This window comes from Rhea pennata, chromosome 2 (genome assembly GCF_028389875.1).
Source record: "Rhea pennata isolate bPtePen1 chromosome 2, bPtePen1.pri, whole genome shotgun sequence".
NCBI classification, from domain to species: domain Eukaryota; kingdom Metazoa; phylum Chordata; class Aves; order Rheiformes; family Rheidae; genus Rhea; species Rhea pennata.
The window spans coordinates 31,540,289-31,555,363 of record NC_084664.1 but is presented as its reverse complement, the minus strand read 5'-3'; the positions used below and the strand labels follow the sequence as shown (position 1 = coordinate 31,555,363).

General features: G+C 37.3%; 1 protein-coding gene across 2 annotated transcripts in view; it reads left to right on the top strand.

The window, feature by feature from the left end:
* The window catches only part of ETV1 (ETS variant transcription factor 1), a 67,135-nt gene extending 52,426 nt beyond the window's left edge, over window positions 1-14,709 (top strand). For both annotated transcript variants that reach the window (XM_062567779.1, XM_062567780.1), the window contains exons 10-13: window positions 1,887-1,955; window positions 5,104-5,273; window positions 9,115-9,216; window positions 11,863-14,709. In XM_062567779.1, coding sequence (XP_062423763.1) covers window positions 1,887-1,955; window positions 5,104-5,273; window positions 9,115-9,216; window positions 11,863-12,084 — 563 coding nt within the window. In that variant the 3' untranslated portion in view covers window positions 12,085-14,709. The remainder of the gene's footprint in view (window positions 1-1,886; window positions 1,956-5,103; window positions 5,274-9,114; window positions 9,217-11,862) is intronic.
* The last annotated feature ends 366 nt before the right edge of the window (window positions 14,710-15,075 follow it).

Here is a 15,075-nt window from a genome sequence, read left to right as displayed (position 1 = left end):
TATTTTTCAGGCTATTGGTGTGACAGGCTCAGTTAAATGTTAAATAATCAATATGATACTTTAATAGATTTTCGGTGAACATTTTTGGCTCTCCCTTTGGTTCCTTATGAGATTATGAGGGTTTTTTTTTTCAGTGTTTTGTTTCTTATTAGGCCCCAGTTGCACAGCCATTTAATATATAGCAAAACTCTTATTTACCTCAGTAGCACTTTGTATATATTCCAGATAAGACTGCCAACGCAGCTGGGAAAAAAATGATCACAGGCAGATAGGTTCTGCCTTCCAATCTCCTGCTTTAATGTATCTTTTTAGTCAGTATATAATCTTTTTGTTACAAATTTTTGTTTATTTATTTTTCCTCCAAGGGGCTAATTTTGCAAACCCGAGGAGAATTGTGTATGAAATTGATGGGATTTCAGACAGATATATGCACAAAATCCCTTTAATAGGACTTCATTCAATAATCAAAAGACACAACTGAAAAGATAACAAATTTGACTAAAAGCTCACCTACTTCTGGAGTGGAGTAAAGGCAGAAAATAGAAGTTGAAGGTAATATGTAACAAGGAGGGCAAGACAGGAGATGGAAGTATGTAACAGTTTCCATATATGAAATTGTAAAGTATAGGAGCCTGATAAGGGAGGTGAAAGACATCAAGGAAAAATCTACAAGCTGTAGAGCTAACTTAACAAATTTGAGCTTTAATCACAGCATAGATAGGGGGAAAAAGTCTTAGCAAAGTTATATGGCCATAAATGCCTGGAGGTGGTAAAATTGTTATGAATGACATAGAAAAAGCAGTGATGTTCAATAAGTATTTGTGTTCTGTATTTGGAAATCAGTTCAACATGATTTCATGGAATAAAAGTCAGGTCAAAAAAATCTGATTTCTTCCTTTAAGATTAAAAGTTTGATTGATAAAGATACTTGTCTCTATCAGATACAGTTAGACTTTTTATGGCATTTGTCTTACCACTGCATTACTTTCTGATTAAGAAGTTAGCACTATGCAATATCAATACAGTACACATTAAATACATTAAGGTCTGGCTAACTGACAAGTCTAAAAGTGGCTGTCACTGGCCAATCATTGAATGGATTGTTTCTATTACAGTTCTGTAGGAGCTGCTATCAGAACTGTTGCTATTCAACATTTTCAGTAATGTTGTGGAAGTTAATTGATAACTTTATGGCACAAAGATAGGCAGAGTGGTAAATAATGGGCAGGACAGGGCAGTTGCACAGAGCAATTTGAATTGTTTGGGAATCTGGGCACATTAAACAAAACGTGTTTTTAATATACTGAATGTAGACTGGGCCAATAGAATCGGAAAAGAATATATGACTGTGAGAAGGGGCTACTCCTTCTAGGCTTCGCAATGGGGAAAAATACCCCAACTAAACATTGCAGCCATATGGCAAAAAGAGCTTTGGCAATATTTGCACAATTAAATGGAGAGTCATGGGAAGGCAGGAGGAGACAGGGAGTGATGTGCCCTGTGCTGTGCCTGTGCAAAGTAGTGGTAGTGAGGCTAATAGTGCCACGCAGTGCAGTTCTGGTTAACCAGAACATTAAAATAATGGCTAAAAGCTGAAGCCACACTAATTCAAATAGGAGATGAGACAAACATTTTGGAATAAAACATGGAGAAAAATGGACACTTTTTCATTTTTGCAGGTGGAGATTAGCTGTCTTTTGGGAATGCACACCTTAATTAAACATCTCTGTATTGAGCCCAACATGTTGTGGGTGGGTAGTATGCAAAGGATATGGGATATTAATTGGATTCTTGTATGACCTACTGTTCCCTCTGGCATTAAGTTTATGATCTCTTCTTTATTCCTGCATCTTGTAAATAAACACCTTTCTGTCTTTGACTTACAGGTTGTATGTATGAAAAGGGACCTAGACAGTTTTATGATGACACTTGCGTTGTTCCGGAGAAGTTTGACGGTATGTACACATCTCTGCTTTTTTTTTTTTTTTTTTTTTTTTTTTTTTTAAGTTGAAAGAGGAAGAGATGAGGGACTTTTCTCTGCTGATCAGAAAAGGTCAGTAACATGCCAATTTAGGATTCCTTAACACACCATTTCCAGTGCGCCCAACCAAAGCTGACCTTTGTCTCTTGAAACCAAAGTCTCCTTTTCAATAAGATGTCATTCTGCTTTTGCCAGTGAAAGATTGTGCATCCAGAGTTGTGACAGAGGAGCTCCGTTCTTGTAATGTTGAGAATTAATAGGAGGATTTCCATTGCACTGTTGATAACCTGTAACTTGTTGTTAGTTATAATGAAAGCTGTCCTTAACAAAACAGAGAAAGTAGCAATTTGTGTTTTACTGAGGACTAAGCCTTTTGTCTCATTGTCTGTGAAGAGATGAATTGTGGACAGTGAGTGTACAGGCATTTTTATATATGGATAAGTGTATTTGTGCTACATTAAACGTTGTACTAGTGGTTTATTTTTCAGTGAGCTGATAACAAATCAATGACCTTTTCACAGCACTACTCATTATAACAGACATGTTTTAAGAGGGATTCTGGGGTCAAGTAAAATTAATGCCCCAAATTATCCTCAGTTACACTGATGTAAAAACAGTTTCCTGGTGTAATTCAGTTGATTTCAGATTTATTTCATTATAATGAAAGTAGATGGACGCACTATTCTGTGCCAGTGATTCTGTTAGTCTGCAACTTTGGGAAGTCATTTGGAGACTGACTATGTACATTTGCTATAGTGGCTTGTTTGTGTTAATGTGTGTATGTCCAGCCTTGTTTATTTTAGTAGGAAAGATTACATATCTTCCTGATGAATTCGTGAACAGTTCTCTGACCATAGCTAAAAATACAGTTGCAGAACTTCAGAGGATTTCTTTTTCTTTTTTTTTTTCTTGCTTGAGAATCACTTATATGGGCTACAATACTACTGTGTCTAGCACCATTTCTTGTGTTTACTGAAGAATGGAAGACTCTAAAATGAAATGAACTTAGAGAATTATACTTTCTTCAGACTGAGGTATCACATGCATTTCAGGGTTGGTAAGGAATAGCAGAAAAATAAAGAGGATTTTAAAAAAAGACATTATATCTAACTATGAAGGCTGTTAAACTTAACGTTACGTTGTGACAGGATTGACACATTCAGTGAAAGGGTGATTTACTGAAAGTCTGCTTTATACCCTGGTGTACCTTGAAATATATGCTTATATGAGTGTGTATATATATAAAAATACACATACATGTGTGTACACACACAAATGTACAGAAAATGCGCACACACACACACACACACACATATATATGTATACACACATACCCCCATGTATTGTATCATTCAGCATTCCCCCTTCTCCCCCCCCTCCAAAAAAATCATTTGTGTGCCTGACGTTTTTTCAGTATCAGCAGCAAACTCCTATTTACATTTATGGAACAGGATCAGTCCCCATACTACACAAAATTAAAACTCTTCAGGAGTAATATTCATCTCCATTGTTCTTGAAAATCCTCTTCTTTTTCTCTTGTACGAGGAAGGGAATGAAAATAGAAAAGAAATACAAATAATAATCTTTGTAAGTATTTGTGTGCTCGCAAAGCAAGCTGTCTGCTTTTAGCTGCTGTAACTGTCTATTGAGACAACACCTTGTACTTCAGAGACTGATGTTGTGATACGAACGTGTATGTTTATTCTTGTAGCAGGATGAGTTCTGAGGAGAGGTGATAGATGTGCTGTTATGCTTTGGCCAGCAAAACAAAAGTGGGATGAGCCCAGGACTAGGCATGATGTTTCAGAACTAGATTCTTCAGCTGCTTCGGTTGAAATCAAACATCAGCGCAGGCTGAGAATCTGATCCTGTCTAATACTGCACTTGCTATTTATGCATTGCTCAGCTATCATTAAAAGAATAATCCTGTCCTTGAAAAAAAAAAAAAAAAAAGGCCTTTCAGGCCTGGGACTTGAACCTCACAGAAACCAAAAAGCCTTGTGTTGATTTATTTGTTTTCCACAGCTATTGACTCAGTTTTCTTTCCCAATTACAAAAGGAAGTGTTCCATTTTTAATATTGTTATTCTTACTTTCGCCACACAGAGCCATTCCGTAATGGCCATCAGAACATCCTAATGCTGTGGATGAATGTAAAGTCCTTGCTTTCAAAATTAGACAGGTCGTGCTGCTTATTGGCAAGCACTGCCATTCTGGTAGTTGAAATGAGGAGTTTTACCAGTATATCAAGGATTGCTGTCATAGTTTGCAGGAAAAAAAAAAAAATCTCTGCGTCAGCCTCAGACCTTTCAGCTATCGTTGTTTCCATGAGTTTTTCACTATGAGTAAGATTTAAAAACAATGGAGACACAGTATGGATGAAGCAGGACAATTTTTCACTGCCAGTTTGTGGAACAGTTAGCAGAATGTTATTATTGTTGTTTCTTAATAGCTTCCTGTGGATTCAAAATTTTAAAAAAATTAACTTACTTCTCTTTGGGGGAAATGCTAATCTAATATGTAGATACGAGTAAATGTAATGTGTGCTTATATGCAAGTCCAATATGCCACAGAGGAACTCGCATATCTGCAGGATTTGCATACCTATACATAAAGCACATGCTGTTTAAGTCCAAGTCAAATACTTTGTCAAATTTTCCTTAGAAGAATTTGCATGCAAAAGAAGTTTCACTCAATAGGGTTTTGCAGCTTTATGAAGCATACATTACATTTCCAAAACTGGGGCTTGTGCAAAGAATTGTATACAAACGCAGTTCTTCAGACATCAGAGTTGCTTACAAAAATAGTTCATACACTTTTAGATAGAGGATATTGCAAAATGGTTTGCAAGTAAGATTTGCATGTATCAGGAGTAGACGAGGATAGGCTTAGGGAGACTGCCATAAAATGTGACTGAATTAGGTACTTCTTAGTTTACGAATACATTACTGTGAGTGTATGCAATTAACAGCAGAAAGGGAATGTGGTGTTTACAGACCTGCTGGGAAGTAAGAATTCTTTCCTTCCATTTCCTCAACTCTAATGATTGCTTTAGCAGTTTCCCTGACAAACTGAGTGCTGATGCTTGTTACTGTTGTTCTCTCTGTGCGTGTGTGTATGCAGGTGACGTCAAACAGGAGCCAGGAATGTACCGTGAGGGACCCACGTATCAACGGCGAGGCTCGCTTCAACTGTGGCAGTTCTTAGTCGCTCTTCTCGATGACCCGTCGAACTCCCACTTCATCGCCTGGACTGGCCGAGGCATGGAATTCAAGCTGATAGAGCCGGAAGAGGTGGGTTGGACGGACAGCATGCTTCTGCATCCACTGAGGTGTCCTGCAAATTAAGTAGGGTTCCTTTCAAGTTAGCCTTTTTCCTGCATATTTTGCTTCAGTAGTACTTTAGAAAGATGGTGGAAAGGACTGATAAGGAAAGCGCTGTTTCAGTTAGAATAGAGATATGTTAAGCATGGTCTTGATTTCCTAATTGCACAAAATAATAGTAATACAAGAGGTCCAAATAGTCAACATTACAATGGGGGCCCAGATTTTCAGAATGGCTTCACACGGTAAATGGAGAGTTACTATTTCATACTCTTTAGAAAAATTGTCCCTGAACAGTCTTTTTAGCACCAACTATTCTTCAGTGTGATGACGTGGGAACTTTGAACGTAGCTTTACAGTGAAAGACAAAGTCTGGCATGAATTGAAAAGGAGTTGAAAATCACCCTGTCAAATCCCATCAAAATTAAACGAAACAACCCTTTTTAGAGTCTTTTTGCCTATTTATACCGTTAGGTTGCTTAGTGCACTCTTAGATCCTATTCTTGCAAACACTCATGCACGTGCACAGCTCCCCTGAACCATAAAGGACTCGTGGGTAGATAAAATTACTTGTATTCGTAAATATTTGTTGAACCATAACTTAGTTCACTTGTGTGATAAACAAGAATAAATTGAACATTTTATTAAGTAAACTTTTTGGGGACTAGACAACATTTAAATCATCCTTAATCTGTCATAGAGTCTAAACACAAACAGAATCTTAGAAAATCTGGTGTGCCTGTATTCTATTTTCATACTGATGTGTGTGTGTTTTGGTTAGAATCGTCAAAAAGTGATATCACTTTGGTTTATGATTTTGCCCCTTGGAAGGAGTTGGGTAACAGAGGAGACCACAGCAAATTTTCTATCAGGATCCACTGCCAGTTACTGCTAAGTAGGATGGTTCAAGGGTATTAGGCTGCTTCTGCATTCCACTAGCTGCTTCTGCTGTTTGCCCTCCATCTGGTGGAATTATGCAAGAAAGCTTTCAGATTACTTAAAGTTACATCAGCTGCCAACAGCCCTAAGGGGATCCTGCAGTAATTCGGGACGGGAGACAGTAGTGATGTCCCTTTTCCTCTTGACATGGTCTTGGTAAGGGACAGGTTGCCATTGGACCAGGGTGCCGAGTCTGGTCTGTCAGAGAGTCCTCGTATTAGCAATACTCAGTGGCACGTTCTGGCATCATAGAGCTGACGATAAAATTGACCACAGTCTTAGTCCGTCTTATACTGAAACTTTGCTGCTGAGTTTTTAATCCTTAGCAGGCTCTAGGTTGTGCTGAGGTGCTAACAAGTTTCAGTGGACATTGTCCTAGTGCTGTGGCCTTACCTAGAGCAGAGTGAAATCTTCAGAAAGAATTTTCTTTGATTATTTTAGGGGGGAATACAAAATATGATTCATTCTGCTCCACCTTTAGTATTTCTTTCTTACCTTGATTTTATCTTGTCTTTAAGGTATGTCCGAAGTTTTTCAAGATTTAAAGAATTTTATGAAAATATGGTTCCCAGCAGATGGTACAAAACTTTATAGATATTATTAGATAAAAAAGCAACAAAATAAAGGCTTAAGATTTCTCTGTTTCATAATTATCCGAAAAATAGAATATTCTGATTTAAGATAACCAGCTCACCTGCTTACGTGAGCGTGCAGCAGTTGTGCTGTTTTTTTGAGCAGGGGGCAGACAGCTCAAAGCTTGCTCAATCCCTTGTACTGTGTCTAGGTTGTTTTCCTATGAGCGTCGTGGATTTGAAAGAAACTGTCAATTAAAATAAGAATAGCATATGGGAAGTTGCACACTCTTGTTGATTGCTAAGTGTAAACTGAAAGGAAACCAAAGAGCTTGTTGGTTCAGCTGTGGCAGGTCAGGCTGTTCATGATGTGACCTTTCCATGCCATCCTTTTCTAGAGGCTTATATCCCTCTAGAAAGGGTGACAACAGACACTAACACATATCAGTTTCTTGGGCATCATAGCTCATTGAGAAAGTAGGCTAATGTCAATACAGGCAACTGTGTTAAGGTTTGGGCTGCTAAGATTTTCGTAAGTCCACTTTTGCTGCCTTGTTACTGGGCCAGTAGCCTTCTGCAGGAAGGTGGAGTGGAAAGTAGAGACCTGAATCCCTTCAGTAGTGCTGGCGAGACTTGCCAGATGCTTGAGGGATGGGAAGACTCATGTACCTAGGCAAGCAAGCCCGGAGATGGTTAGTCTATTTAGGAATGTCAAAATATTATGCAATGTAGCATATTCCCACTCACTATTCTGTTACAGTTAACTTTGCTGTGTATTTATTTATTATGTAAACCCGATATGTTGAGGATTTGGGGGACTCTGATTAATGCAGAAAAAACTTGGCAGGAGTGAACAAAGAGAGACTAGACATTTGTTACGAAGATGAATAGGCGAATCAAGTTTAGGTATCTAGGGCAAATCTACAGCTGGAGTAAACTGACGTGCTTTGGAGGTATGCTTCAATGCAGCTATAGCATAGCTGAAGTTAGCAGAACTACCATAATTTACATATGCCTGAAAAGCTGCACTACAGAGAGGAAATAATATTTTAAAAAGAAATGTTAAAAATTGTTGTCGAGATGGAGACACAAGTCATGGCTTTTGCTGGTGTTATTTAGTCCCTTTCAGTTCCAAACGCTGTATGTCATCTGTGACTTGCATCAAAAGACTCCGGACACCTATAGGGAAATTTCATAGAGCAGTCTATAGAGAAACTGTTTGGCTATTCTCCCCTTTTTTCCAGGGCTATATGCATATGCATGCACCTTACAAGCATTTTTATAAAATGTACTTTAAAGCATTCACCAGCTGCAACATTTTGTTTTTTTTTCTCCCTACAATGACATGATATTAATTTCTATAGCAAGTAATTGTAATGTCACCAACAATGGATTATAATTTAGGGTGGAGGATAAGCAGTTAAGCTCTTTAAACAAAAAATCTGTTTCTCAAAAACTACGTCTTGCATTAAAACAGGAAGTATAAAGACGAGTAGAAATCATAAGTCGGAGCAGAAGGCATATTGTTCTCCATGGAATGGCTTTACAAGTTGCTTGTGACTCCTTTTTTTCTTTTCTTTCTTTCTTTTTTTTTTTTTTTTTTTTTTTTTTTTAGGGAAATTATACAACTGCAGCTATATAGTTTCTCTTCCATTCTTTGTACTGCCATATAGCTTCTCCAGGTGATTATCTTGCCTCCTCAGACAATTCATTTTCTTTGCTATGTAGCATTTAGAACTGGGAGCTGGCTTTTGAGTCATATCGTCTAATAATATCAGCATTACCGTCATTCCAAGTTGAGTCTGTATTAGTTCATGAGCTAAGTCTGCATGCGTATACGCACATGTGTTTAATGTAATTTAGTGTTCTCATAGCAGGGACTAATCAAGAAAATTACAATTATACACAGTATCAAAGTAAAGAAAAGTTTTCATCTTTCTTGAAATTTTTCTGATGAAACTTGGGGGTTTGTTGTTTTTTGGGGTTTTTTTTTGCTTTTTTAATCTGTCAGTTCTTGATATAGTTTTATTTTCTCTCCAGTTTTCTTCAACATCCCCCTTCCCCAACAGTTTCCACCTCATTTGCAAATGAGTAAGTCTGTTCCAAGTTTAATGGAAGATTGTGTTTCCAATTAAGAGTCATAGTAGCACATGGGAAATTCAGGTCATGGCAACCTTTTCTCTTTTATTTATGCCTTCCACTGCAGGGTTCTACCTCCCACCCTCAAGTAAAATATCTGATGATAAGATCTGCTTGTTAAATGCATTTAACAAATCAATGCTAATCCATTTTTGTGGCAGGTGGCACGTCGCTGGGGGATTCAGAAAAATAGGCCAGCTATGAACTATGATAAACTTAGCCGATCACTTCGCTATTATTATGAAAAGGGAATCATGCAAAAGGTGAGCAGCTAGTTCTGTATTAAATTTCACTGGTACGTTACATGTTAATCCATAAGTCATGTTACAGGGAATACTTGTAATTGTATTTCTTAGGCAGATTTTTCATCAGTTTAGGCAAATAGTAAGGTCTGTATTTCACCTTTCACCTACCAGGTCCAGTATGTGCGTCAAGTTTTTTTTTTTGTTTGTTTGTTTTGTTTTTTTTTTTTTGTTTTTTTTTAATGTAAAAAGTATCTGTGGTTTTTAGATAGTTCACATGATGCACATCATGACTGTAGGGCAAGAGGTAACATTCAAAAATACCCAAAAGAGCTTCCTGGCACCTGGGAAAGGCAAACAGTAGAGTACACTATGAATAATGTTTTGCAGTTCTAAATTAGCTGCCCAGCACTGGGATACTTTGATAACTGAAAGATAGGGGAGAAAAATGATATCTATTAAAATACCAAATACTTGAATATTTTACCAATAGTGTTGCAATAATACCATTTTAAAATGGAATTTAATATTTTATAATATGCTGAATTATGAGAAATATTTAACAATAATTTATGTATAACAGTCTGGTCTTGCTGACAGTATTCAACCTGTTCTTTTCCTGGGACTTGCTAATTTACATATGTGTTCTTAAATACTGCTATATAGTGCTATGTAGATTGACTGAGAAATCAATAGGAGGTACCTGTTCACTGCATCTGCTAGATGAGATGATGTGATCAAAGATCATAATGAACACCTTGCATTATATAACTTACTCCATATCTTTTCACGTTAGTTTTGTGCCCTGTAACGACTAACACGTTTAAACGTGCCATTTGCCAAGTCTGTGAGTGGAACAGTGCTATCAGCTCAAACTACCGGGTAACTTTTTTAGTAGATTTTGTCTCAGTTTAGCGTTGCCTATTACAGAAGTGGGAATCTTTGAAGCATTCTGCCCTTTCTCTCTCTGGCTGTGAACTTAGCAAACATTTTGGGCTAGTACTGCCTTACGGTACTTTTAACACCCCAGTACCTCATGCATTTTTATAGGTCACATAATTCTGTATTTGGCCTCTGTAAAGTGGACTGGAGACCAGGTCCAGTTGAGGAGAGGCAGAAACGCTTGATTTTGCTGAGTAACGTTTTGGCCAGATGAGTTCCTTGTCCCAGGTTGTGGCATGGCTGCACAGACGGTTATGTCAGCACAGCTCAAAGGCGGCACAGACGCAAAAAGAAGTAGCCTCACAACCCCACGTATCTATTTAATATGGACAGTTTACCGGTTCTTCAAACAACTAGCTTGCTACCTGTTTAGCTCCTTTTTTTTTTTTTTTTTTTAATTTTTATTTATTTATTTATTTATTTAATTTTCAAGAGTATATTTAACACATATTTTAAAATCTATTTTGAACGCTTGCTTACTTTGGCACAGCCATGTTTGAAGTTTACCCTGGGATCATCCTATCTGACTAGGTAGCGTATATTAAAATCTAGTGGGAGTTCTAGATTTGTGGCAAATTTCTTTACTGCAAGATCTATATGCACATATTTCCCCCTTAAAGCAATTTTTGTTTTGAGTTAAGCCACGCTAATAGGCTATGTGAATGTCTAGTTTCTGGATGCAGACTCCAGTCTGTCAAACTTGTTGACATTACTGCGATTGGAGAGAAGAAAAAAAAACAAAACTCTACTGCAGAGATAGCCTCTACCAAAACTTTACATTATTTGTAGAATGCATCAATTCTACAATGCAGCAAAAAGGAGATGCTTCAGAGTATTTTCACCCATAAGAACGAAGTTAAGTTTGCAACATTTTGCTGCCTTCATTCACCTGCTTTTAATGCCATGCCAGCCAGAGGCAGAAGAAGCAGGCAGTATGATGTTTATTTTAAAATAACTTAAATTTACTATAAGCATGCAACTTGATTTGTATTTTTTAATAAGATTCTTTAAAATGAGGTGCTTAAGAAGACACCATATAGGCTGTTTTTTCAAATAAGACATTATTGTGTTGTTTTTATCACTCTTTAGGTAGATGAAGCCCAAACTTTTATAGTTATTTCTGAGTAAAGGAAAACTTTAGGATCTTTGGACAAATGGCCCCTCCATAAGCAAATCTAAATGTCCCAAGCTTTGCATGAGCAATTGCAAAGTACATATTAGCCTACTTGTTTGCTTACACAGGCGCTGTGCAATCAGCATGTACTATAACTAAGTGCTTTTATTCTTATGCATGAATCAATCTGTATAAAGTGAAATTCAGATCTCTATCATGCAACGTGATTCTTTTTTCCAGTTTGCGCACAAAGTGTGGGACTTAGTCATTTTATTTTGTCACTGTAGTGACAATTTGTTTACATTTTCCAATAAGAACAGTTCTGTTTGTGGTTAAGTATAGGAGATGATCACGAACAAAGTTTGGAAGTAGAATACCTAGTCCGTCTTCCGACAGGATATCGTGTGCCTCAAAACCAAAAACGTGCGCAGCCTGCTTCTGCAGGTCCCTATTGCCTTTGCTAGTGTCGTTGCCTTACCAGTTCTGCTGCCCTGATACTTAATTGCATACTGAAAGTGAGTCCTGCAAAAATCTGTTGAACTTGGAGTTGTAAAGCCACGAATGAAGCCTTATGCTGCTGTGCCTTTCTCTCCCCTCTCTGTTACCCAAAGGTTGCTGGAGAAAGATACGTCTACAAGTTTGTTTGCGACCCTGAAGCGCTTTTCTCCATGGCCTTTCCGGACAACCAGCGCCCTTTACTGAAGACTGACATGGAGCGTCACATCAATGAGGAGGACACTGTCCCTCTGTCCCACTTTGATGAGAGCATGGTCTACATGCAGGACGGTGGCTGCTGCAACACCCACCCCTATAACGAAGGCTATGTCTATTAACAACAGTGACAGCGAAGGGGATGTTTCACCCCTCCCTTAGGCTTCTCCTCTTTCACAAGACCCAGGGGAAAGCTGAATCGACTTCAGTTTGTTTTTTAAATAGTACACTAAAAGGGGCTTTTCCTGTTGCATTACTCCTATGGTCTGCCATGGACAGCGCACTTTATTTGAAAGGGGAGGGATGGAATCTAAACGTTATTCTGTGTAACAGGAGGAAAAGGGGGGGTTGCTTTTTACTTAAGTTTGGGAAGGGGACATACAGGTTTTAAGTACAAAAAAAAACTATATCATGTCTGTTTTGTTTCATATCAGCATAAGATATTGTACATTTTCTCTGGGTATCTGTAGTACAGTTAATTCTCATTGTGCAAAATAACCACTTGATGATATCAGCATAGCATGCCTAGGGCATTTATTTCTTGCCATTCTTAATTGTCTTTCTGCAGTTATAAGAGAGGAACAAAGCATAAATTGCGGCATTTAATTTAGAAACTAGAAGTGGCAGACCTTGCGCCTTGCCTTTAAAAACAAATAAGTATCACAAGATAGTTTTGTCCTTTTGGTTTTTTTGTTGTTTTTTTACTCTTTTTTGTTTTTCTATGGCCTCAAAAAGGTTCTCATTTAATGGCAGAGGGGCCATCAGTACAGTGACTGAGTAGCACGATCCCTGACCTCAGATTGCAAAGTTGCATGTTATATCTGGTGCCACCTTGCTATGTGTACATGGCCCATGCTGTGGTTTAGACCTTTCAAGATCCGCTTGAGGGTAGTAATTACATGTGGTAAGCTTTCTGATGATCATGTCAGCATTAAATACAGGATCATGATCGGGAGGGAGAAAACATTTTCTATCCTTCCATTTCCTTTGGTACATAAATAAGTTATTTAATCAATAGGAATTAACTGTACTAAGTCACATATCTAATTATGCTGTTTAGATACAGCAAGCACTCCTTGAGAAAAATATCCAATACACTAAATAGGTACTTTAGTAATTTTTAGACACGGTACCCATTAATATGCATTTAAACCTTTTACTGCTGTGTTATGTTGATAACATATATAAATACTAGATAATGCTAATGCTTCTGCTGCTGTCTTTTTCTGTAATATTCTCTTTGATGCTGAATTTACTATGACCATTTATAAGCAATGCTGTAACTACAGGTAGCATTTCAGGACAAAATAGATGACTTGAACCATTTATTGCTTAGAAAATAGCTTACGCCATAGCTGTGCTATAAGCAGCTTTTACGCGCATCCACAAATGCCTAGTGAGCTTCAGCTTGCTGAGGAAAGCTCTGCGGAACCTTTTGTAACTTTTGGTGGGACGGAGACTTATACGAACTGTCAAAGAATACCATGAAGTCGCTGTATGACGTTGTAGTGCTGGCACTGATGTTACCAATCAACTTGTTTTGGACACTAAATGTAAATGTGATCGCAGATGTTTGGAAGACAATTTAAATTTTGTGGGTTTTGGATTTTTGTTTTTGGTTTGTTTATTTTTTTTAAATTGTTTTATTTTTGCAAGGGGTGATCTTGCTCACAAGCCACACATTATTCTGTATGTAAAGTGAAAACAAAAGTTTTAAGTATTTATGAGCACCTTTTCAGAAATGTAATATTTCCAGTTTGAAGGGAGGGAGGGGGCATAACATTTAGATTTCTTTCTTTCTTTCTTTCTTTGCCCAGAGATATTTGAACAGGTGTTATATGGAATAGCTCGTTTTCCAACATTCCCAAGACGTGGAAGGAAAATGAATGCATGACCATGAAACAACAAAATTAATTTTCATCATAATGGATGGATTTCAAAGACAAACCTAGGTGCTGGGTTAATTTTCTGTTCTATGTCAGTTAAGACACTAGTTAAGCTATGAATATTTTAATAGGGAATTAATCAAAAGTAAAAAAGTAGTGGTCACTAGAAACCACAGGTACAGAAAAACATTTGAGCAGGCATTTAATTTGCTTAGATCCATAAGGCAACATATTTTATGGGAGTGTATATATGCCTTAATATGTCACCTAATTCTGTCATTTATATATAAGTCTCAAAGGCACTTAAATTTTCAGTGATCAACCCAGAATCGCAACTCTAAAACTGCAGAATTATCAAGAAAGAAGGTGAAAAAGTGGAGTAAGATTGTTTTTAAAAAAATGTAGTTTCCACTGAAATAAGGTTCAAATGAAAGATGCTTTGATGAAAAGTCCGTGGATTGGTTTTGGTTTTTTAATGTCAGCACAGAGCGCCTCCTGCCTGTGGCAGGATGTGGGTATTTGGGGAAGGGGTTGGACAAAAAAAACGAGTAAAAAAAGAAAGAAAAAACAAAAAATTGCATCAAATGTGTAATATTTAAGAAGAAATATATATTATATATATATATATATATATCTGTATACGGTAGTGACTCACTGAACAAAACAAGCAATCAGACCAACATTACATGATCTCTCAGCAGAAGATACGAGTCTTTCACTGAACTGATTAACCCTTTTTAAAATGTACCTAAAAGGTTTATTTAAAGTGTTTTTATTCCACTTTTTTGTTTGGGGTTTTTTTTTGTTTGTTTGTTTGGGGTTTTCAGGTAGATTAATAAATCTGGCAGCTGATTTCTGCAAGATTGTTGTGTATTGGATTCCTAACCATTTGGAGTGGAGAGGCCTTTTCAGTAAGATTCTTCTTTTGGAAGAGGAGATGATGGTCTATGCCCCGTGAATGGCTTCCAGCAAAATATATTTAAAAAAAAGCAATATGTACAATTCACATATATGTATATATGAGGTATAATGCTTTGGCAACCTAAATCCTGTTTATATTTGACTGACAAAAGGGGGCAGAGGCAGGGAAGGGTGGGATATGTAAATTTAGAGAAAGATTGATTCCAGCTAGGAACACTTCCAGATCTTCATAGGGCATTTTAATACCCTGCTGATTTTGAATGTGGGGCTTTAGGTGTTGGGGTTGTTTTCTGATTTATTTATTTA